Here is an 8,640-nt window from a genome sequence, read left to right on the forward strand (position 1 = left end):
CTTGCACCTGCTGCTCCTGCTTCAACCCTGAGTTAAGCACTCCTAGTCCAGACTTTGTAAAGGAACCTCTGAATGCTCAGGTTTCCTTCTGTGCATTCTCGTAGCACCCTGTGCCTACCTCAGTGGATATCTGACTGCAAAGGTGATTTCCACATCTGAGGGAAACTGGCATGGTGCCGTGGAGCTTCTGTTTCCTAGCTTCCCACCAACCCTGCCCTCCTGCTCATCACAGACTTTGCTCTTTATAACCTCGGTAGCATCCATGTCCGCAGTCTCACCAGTTGCCTTAGAAATGAAGAGACTGGACTGGGAAGGAAGCGTAGGTATCATCGCGTCCACATGGCTCTTCCAGTTGTGAGAGGGATGGTGAGGCCCTGTGAGCCGGATGGGTGCAGGGTCACATGGGGAGCAGAAGTCAGGCTCCGCTCTGCTTCACGGCATTTCCCACCACACCCCACCCCTCCTTCCTCCCGAGGGAGCACAGCCAGGGAGAGGCACACACAGGAAGTCCCGGGTGGACCTGTGAGCACGGAGCTGGCGTTTCTTGTCCCTCATTTCGTACAGTCACCAGTTTACCTGCATAGTATGAAGAAAGCACAGATCTTTTTCCTTTGTTAAAAGCCACCTCTTTAGGGAGGCAAGGGGTTCTGCTCCCCGACTCTTGCCTTGCCTGGGCCTGGTTCTGAAGCTCAGGGCCTGGTTTCACCCCTTGCTGTGGTGGCGGTCTGGCCTGTGAGCCCCTTTGCCCTTCCTGCAGGAAAAGGCCGAGGAGATATATCGCCTGTACCAGCACTCACCCCTGTCCTCCCACCCCGTGGTGGCCCTGTCCGAGCTGAGCACCTTGTGCGCCAGCTCCTGCCCGGACGAGAGGACCTTCTACTTGGTGTTGCTGCAGCTGCAGAAGGAGAAGCGAGTCACGGTCCTCGAGCAGAATGGGGAGAAGGTAGGAGCCCCGTTCTTGCGCTCCTTTCCCACCGTGGTTCGCTTGGGCCTGGGGGAAGTGCAGCAGTGACTTGTCCCTGTCCCACAGATCGTGAAGTTTGCCCGGGGGCCGCACGCGAAGGTGTCTCCGGTCAACGACGTGGATGTCGGGGTGTACCAGCTGATGCAGAGTGAGCAGCTCCTCTCACGCAAAGTGGAGTCCTTATCCCAGGAAGCCGAGAGGTGGGTAACTGCTCCCCGGCAGGCTGTCTGCAGAGCCCTGGAATAACTGTACTAACTGTTTACAGAAGTACGAACTGCTCAGTACAGAAACCTTAGAAAACACTGAGTGTCACAGAGGAGTCAAGCGTGTGGATTCTGCCCCCAGGGACGACAGTTACTAACGTGTTATCTCTGTTCTTCTGTGGCAGTGTCTGTTCAGCCAGCATTTGTTGAGCCAAGTATCATGTTAGGGGCAGGGCACGCTGCAGTGAGCAGGGCCCTTGGTGCCTTTGCAGGGGTCTTTCCAAGGGACCTCTGCTCTTCCCTGGGTGCCTGCACAGGGTCCATGGTAATAGCTACAGATGTGTCTCTGAAAGGACAGACAGACAGACAGACAGCAAATTGGAACTTGTCCACTGTCCTCTCAGTGAGAAAAGTGCATGTCTGTCACAAGGTGACAGTAGATGGCCAAGGTCATTGCAGAGGTGAGGGATTGATTCCTTGCCCTGCCATGGAGCGGGGTGGGTTCCATCTTCAGATCCCAGACCACTTTCACTCAGTGTGATTCGCAGGGCCTCTTTGGGACTCTGCCACCCGTCCGATGGCACAGTCCTCTGCATCTGTGTTGACAGGTGTAAAGAGGAAGCGCGCCGGGCCTGCCGAGCAGGAAAGAAGCAGCTGGTGAGCCGTGTTCCCCTGTAGCAATGTAGCAGTGTCCTGGGCTGGCGGGGAGGGGTGCCCAGCAGTTCCGAGAGTGGCCTGCTTGGGCATCAGGGGAGCAGAGGCTACCCGTGGCTCAGAGTCCACAGCTTGTTTTGTTTTATTTTATATTTTAAGACGGGCTCACTATGGAGTTCCTCTGATCTTGAACTCACTGTATAGTCCAGGCTGGCCACAAACTTGCAGCAGTGCTCCTGCATCAGCCTCCTGAGTGCTGGGATTACAGGCCTATGCCAGCATGTCTAGCAACAAATTATTTTATATAGGAGAGGGAAGCTCTGGGGTGGTCTTACCACCTGGAAGGGGCTGCCTTCCTCTTGCTTTGTGGCCAGCTCTGTCCAGCCCTGATCTAAACCTTCATACCCCCAGGCACTAAGGTCTCTGAAGGCCAAGCAGCGGACAGAGAAGCGCATTGAGGCCCTGCACGCCAAGCTGGACACTGTTCAAGGCATCCTGGACCGCATCTATGCCTCCCAGACCGACCAGATGGTAGCCGTGCCCCCAACTCTGTGGTTCATTGCCTTGTGGCTGTGCTGTTGGGAAGGATCGTGGTGCTTTCAGGGTGTAGCTGGGCTGCCTTTATTTCCTGGGGGAAGTTTGGCTCCTGTGGGTGTGATTTGGGTGCCCAAAGCTGCCCAGAGCTATCTTTTAGGGTTAAAGCATGATTGTCTGGATTTTTCTGGAAATGTCCTTTGCACTGAGAACTGGGCCTTCTCTTTAGGTTTTCAATGCCTACCAAGCTGGGGTAGGAGCTCTGAAGCTGTCCATGAAGGACGTCACAGTGGAGAAGGCAGAGAGCCTTGTGGATCAGATCCAGGAGGTACAAGAAGGGGCTGGGGAGGGAGGGACACATGCACACACAAGTCACAGAGGACAGACATGACCTTTCGCAGACTTGACCTTGTGACTTTGAAGGATCTTTCCCTGATTCTCAGACGTGTGTAACACTGTGTTCCTCTGAAGACTGAGATGTTTCCGAGTTCAGGGTTTCCACTTGTCTCTTACAGCTGTGTGACACCCAGGATGAAGTTTCTCAGACTCTGACTGGTGGGGTAACCAACGGTTTAGGTGAGTTGCCAGGGTGACACTTCCTTTTTCCTTTTCTTCCTTTCTAAGAGGTCTCGCTTCCTTGTGCCAAGACAGGTCTAATCATGGACTTCCCTGAGGTGGGAGGCCCCTCCCTGGGGACCCCCCACAGGAGCAGTGGAGGGAATTGCCATTCCTGTCTCGGTCCACTGTCCCAAAGGCCCTCTGTGCTCCAACGATCCTTCTCCTAGGGCAATGGTGGTGAACCTTTTTAGAGACCACATGCCCAAACTGCAACCCAAACCCACTTATTGATCACGAAGTCCAGCACTGCAGTTATCCTGAACACTGAGGTTTTAGTTTAGGAAAAACAACTCATACAACTCATGATGTCATCACAGAGAGGGCTCTATGTGCTCATTGCAGTGTGTGTGCCATAGGTCCCCCGTCATGGTTCTAGGGCAAAAGGAATCGGTCCGTTCAGTGGTGTCAGCAGAATATACCTCCTTGATGATCTGGCTGTGTGCATGGACCAAGATCTGCTGGAAGGTCCCCTTTGCTTCCTAACTTGTGACTCTTTTAACCTGCAAGGAGGCATCTTTTGTAAAGCTGAGTTGGTTTCAAAAAATTGCAGAACTAGAACCCTAGTTCTAGACTCATTAATGCATTTCCTCCTTGAAGCTAATATGTTCCTATGTGGCTTCTTCCCAGATTTTGACAGTGAGGAACTGGAGAAGGAGTTGGACATCCTCCTTCAGGACACCACCAAAGAATCTTTGGAACTGCCCGATAGACCCCCATGTTATACCAACAGTGTGCCTAACCCTAGGATCTCCGATGCTGAACTTGAAGCTGAACTTGAGAAACTGTCTTTATCAGAGCCAGGTATGGGCTATTTTTTAGGGTTGGTGGTGGGCCTGGGGCCCTCTGGCTGACTGAGAAGCCAGGCATAGAATGGATGGTTTCCAGCCCTACTGCTTGATCTGCCTGGGAACCAAATCTCTATGAGGAATTTTAATTTAATTAAAATTCAGTCCCTTCCCAGCACTCAAGAGGCTGAGCCAGGAGGATCACCATGAGTTCAAGGCCAGCCTGAACTACATAGCGAGACTCTGTCTCAAACAAACAAACAAACAAACAACTCAGTCCCTTACACACTGGGATGCTTCTCTCATAAAGATCTTCCTGCTGCAGTGCTGTCGTTTCTTCTTGCAGATTTGGTCCCGAGCAGTAAATCTCCAAAAAGGCTATTGGAACCAACTCTCTAAAGCCATTGTAGGATGCTCAAGTGAAGGACCCTCACGTAAAAGAGAGACCAGCCTCATGTGTGTACATAGTTATTTAAACAAGAAATGCTCAGAATTGGTTGGAAGAGGAGGAAGGAGAATCATTCTGGTATATCTGGATGCTGCCACTCACAGCAGGACAGATAGACTCTCTGGAAGCAGTGCTCCCCAAGCGTGCTCCCAGCCGGTATCATGGACCTCCTTTCTCTCCTGATAGTGCCACAATTTATACAGTCCTGTGTGTGACCTGTTGTCATAGCCTGCAGTTCTTGCCAATGGCTCAGTTAGGTTTGTCTTCACCCACCAGCTTTGTTCCAGCCAGTGAAGGTGAAAAATTTGCAGCTTTGCCAAATCACAGGCAGTCCTCTCCCCCAGCCCCACCACTTTTTAGAGCGATTTATTCTGTCTGTAATGTCCATTAAACAACTTCCCATCCAACTCCATTTTCATTGCTAATGAGAAGAGTAAGAATCATATCCTTAAAAGTTAAATTCGAAGAGACTTAACAGCTGCTGCCTCGTGGAGAAACTGTGCAAGATTTTTCCCCATGAATGAAAAATTCTCCAGATGTTCAGAACAGAGGTCATCCCTGAGTGGCTCAGGGTCGTGACAGCTGAGAGGGGGACTTGTGTGGTCGGTGGGTGCTGCTCCTCCGTCTTAATGCAGAAGATCTACTGATGCTGGAAAGAGTCCTTGGGTTTTTGAACTTGAGTTTCGAAAGGCCCAGGTGACTGCAGGGCCCCAAGGCATCCAAAGCCCGTGTGCTTTTTGAAAGAGGCAAAGCTTTTTTCTTGCCCTCTCATGGAATTATATACATAAATGTTTATTCCAGAACAAGCCACACAATACGACTCCTCCCTCCCCTTTGAGAGCCTGACCCACACCGACAGGGGCCCTGCTTGAACCAGAAAATCATTTCCTGTGTCGCCCACTGCTCAGGGTGGGGGACCTGAGCCGAGATGTGCAATAGGAGCAGGTGGCTGGGGCTTTCTGCCAGATGTGCCACAGGCTTCCTGGGTCCTGCTTTAACCCCTCCCTGCCTCCTGCAGTCCCATCTTCCCACTTCCTTTGAGGGACCGTAGGAGGGTGTGCGGGCAGGCAGGAAAGGGTGTGAGTGCTCCGCCAAGAAGCAGCGGTGACAACCATGCCGCCCGTCTGCTGCCCAGCTCCAAGGATTCTGCCTGAAGTCGGCCCTGCGCCTCCTGCTTTGCAGAGCAGGGGCGCACTTGGCTCTGGGCTGCAAGTACAACTCTGCTCAACAAACGTCTTTCCCACTGAACTTTGGTAAATGGAAACGGGGGTGAAGAGAAACAATCACTATTTTTTCTTTTTTATCTGGTAAATAATTAAAAGAGAAAAGCCTTGTGTTGTCCTTTCTTCTTTAAGCTCTCTCTGCGTCCCTGTGCCACCTGTGTACCCACACTTCGGTTCTAACATCCCAGCGTGAGCCCTGTCCTGGGCATGGTATGTGCCATGCCCTGGGGGCAGCAGGCTCAGGCTGAATGCAGCGAGCAGGATAGGTCGGCCACAGTGCCAGGTAAGTCAGCAGCTGAGCTAGCTAGGAGAGAGCACCAGCCCAGGACACTGAGAACCCAAGGCCCGGAAGGGAGCTGAAAGAGTCAAGCTGACAAATACAGAAGGTGGGATGGTGCCAAGGCATGTGTAGTGGTAAATTCCCAGTGCAAGGAAGTGCCCAGGACGCGGTAAGCCCCTTCATCTGTTTTCATATTGAGTTCTCTGAAGCTTCTGAAATGTCCTCATTCAGCATTTTGCAAAGAAGACCACGGGGACGAAGTTGTGATATATCTTTATGGGATCTTTGTGTGCTGCTGGCTCCCTGCTGCATTCTCAGCTGGATGGTGCTATTCTGTTCTGCATTGGGCCTGGACACCCACCATGTGATGAAACCACCTCCAGCATCTTCATGGGATTAGACTGGACATCTAAACTGTGGTGGAGAAACCACCTCTACAGTCTTCTTGGGAGATGACTGGATGACAGCCTGTCAAAGTGAAAATACCTCCATTTCTGTCATGGGAAGAGGCTGGATATCCACCCTATTGTTGGGGAACCACCACCAGCATCTTCATGAAGTGTCACTGAACATTCGTACTGTGGTTGGGAAACCACCTCTATCATGATGGGGTGCAGCTGGACATCACATTGTGGTTGGGAAACTGCATTCACCATCTTTAAGGGATGTGAATGGAAATCGACCATGTGTTTGGAAAACCACTTCAACACCTTCATGGGATGTGGCTGAACATTAACTTCATTGTTGGGAAATGACCTCCAGAGTCTTCATGCGATGTGGCCGAATCTTCAAGCTGTGGTTGGGAATGCACCTCTAGCATCTTCATGAGATGCATCTGGATCTTCACACTGGGAAAGCACCTCCGCCATCGTCACGGGTTGACCTTTTCACTGTAGTTAGGAAACTACCTCCAGTTTCATCATGGAATATGGCTGAACATTGGAGCTGTGGCTGGGAGACCACTTGCAGAATGTATGGGATATGACTGAACCTTCACATTGTGCTTGGGAAACAACCTCTAGCATCGTCACGGGGTGTTGCTGAACGTTCACACTGTGGTTAGGAAGCCATCTCATGGGCTGTGGCTGAACATTCAAATTGTAGTTGGGAAAGTGCCTCCAGAATCTTCATGGCGTGTGCTGAACCTTCACATTGTGGTTGGGAAAGCACCTCTAGTATCATCATGGAGTGTGGTTGAACATTCACATCGTGGTTGGAAAACCAACTCCAGCATCTTCATAAAATGCAGCTGAACCTTCACACTGTGCTTGAGAAACTAACTCAAGCATCTTCATGGGATGTGGCTGCATATTCACATTGTGGTTGGGAAAGAACCTCCAGCATCATCATGGTGTGTGGTTGGACCTTCACACTGATTGGGAGTGCACCTCCAGCATTTTCAAGGGGAGTGGCTAAACATTCAAGCTGTGGCTGGGAAATCACCTCTGGAATCTGATGAGGTATGGCTAAACCTTCACCTTGTGGTTGGGAAAGCACCTCCAGGATCATCATGGAGTATGGTTGAACACTGACATTGTGTGTAGGAGAGCATCTTCAGCATCTTCGTGGGCTGTAGCTTAATAGTCACACTGTGGTTGGGAGATCACCTCAAGGATCTTCATGGGCTGTGATTGAACTTTCACACTGTGGTTGGGAAAGAACCTCCAGCATCATCAAGGGGTGAGGCTGGACCTTCAAAGGACTGTGGTTGTGAAAGTTTCAGGAGCATTATGTGGGGTGGACCTTCAGACTCTGGTTGGGAAAGCACCTCCAGAATCTTCATGGGATGTAGTTGAGCCTACACACTGTGGTTGGGAAAGCACCTACAGTATCTTCATGGTTGTAGCTGGACATTCACACCATGACTGGAAAAGCATCTCCAGTTTCATCATTGGGTGTGGCTGGACCTAGAGACTGATTGGGAAAGCACCTCCAGCATCATAATGGGGTGTGGCAGAACATTCACATCGTGGTTAGGAAACCACTTTACCATCTTCATGGACCATGGCTTAATAGTCATACGGTGGTTGGGAAACCACCTCCAGGATCATTGTGGAGTGTGACTCAACTTTCATACTGTGATTAGGAAAGCACCTCAACCATTTTTAAGGATTATAGCTGGACCTTCACATTGTGGTTGGGAAACCAAGTCGAGACTATTCTTAGGCTATTCCTGAACCTTCACATTGGTTGCGACACCACCTCCAGCATTTTGATGAAATGTGAATGAACTTTTATACTGTGGTTGAGAAACTACCTCCAGCATCTTCACACCATGTGGCTGGACCTCCACACTGTGGTTGGGATAGCACATCCAGGTTCCTCCTGGGTTTGTAATGAACCTTCACAGCATGGTTGGGAAGCCACCTCCAGAGTCTTTATGGGCTGTGCCTGAGCCTTCACTCTGGTTGGGAAAGCACCTTGAGAATTGTTAAGGATATGGCTGGATCTTCAGACTAAATTGGAAAGCACCTCTAGCACTATCATGGGTTGTGACTGGACCTTCAAACCATGGTTGGAAAAGTACATCCAGCATCACTTGTGGCTTGTGATTAAATATTCACATTGTAGATAGGAAACCACCTTTAGCATCTTTATGGGCTGGGGCTGAAAATTCACACTGTAGTAGGGAAAGCCCCTCCAGTATCTTCATGGTCTGTGACTGAACATTCACACTGTGGTGGGAAAACCACCTGGAGGATCTTCATGGGGTGTGACCCAACTTTTACATTGTGTTTGGGAAAGCACCTCCAGTATCTTCAAGGGTTATTGCTTGACACTCACATTGTGGTTGGAAAACCAAGTCAAGAATGTTCTTAGGCTACTCATGAACCTTCATACTGGTTAAGAAACCACTCTAGTGTTTTCATGAAGTGTGGCTGAGCCTTCACATTGTGGTTGAGAACTACCTCCAGCATCTTCCTGGGGTGT

The 8,640-nt window shown here is 50.5% G+C and overlaps 1 protein-coding gene across 1 annotated transcript in view; it reads left to right on the forward strand.

The window, feature by feature from the left end:
* The window catches only part of Chmp7 (charged multivesicular body protein 7), an 11,435-nt gene extending 5,895 nt beyond the window's left edge, over positions 1-5,540 (forward strand). Inside the window, exons 3-10 of the mRNA XM_005373696.2 lie at positions 758-943; positions 1,031-1,164; positions 1,776-1,824; positions 2,233-2,352; positions 2,585-2,683; positions 2,871-2,931; positions 3,601-3,774; positions 4,105-5,540. Coding sequence (XP_005373753.1) covers positions 758-943; positions 1,031-1,164; positions 1,776-1,824; positions 2,233-2,352; positions 2,585-2,683; positions 2,871-2,931; positions 3,601-3,774; positions 4,105-4,157 — 876 coding nt within the window. The 3' untranslated portion in view covers positions 4,158-5,540. The remainder of the gene's footprint in view (positions 1-757; positions 944-1,030; positions 1,165-1,775; positions 1,825-2,232; positions 2,353-2,584; positions 2,684-2,870; positions 2,932-3,600; positions 3,775-4,104) is intronic.
* The last annotated feature ends 3,100 nt before the right edge of the window (positions 5,541-8,640 follow it).

The sequence above is a fragment of the Chinchilla lanigera genome, unplaced genomic scaffold (assembly GCF_000276665.1).
Source record: "Chinchilla lanigera isolate Chin_1 unplaced genomic scaffold, ChiLan1.0 scaffold00002, whole genome shotgun sequence".
NCBI classification, from domain to species: Eukaryota; Metazoa; Chordata; class Mammalia; order Rodentia; family Chinchillidae; genus Chinchilla; species Chinchilla lanigera.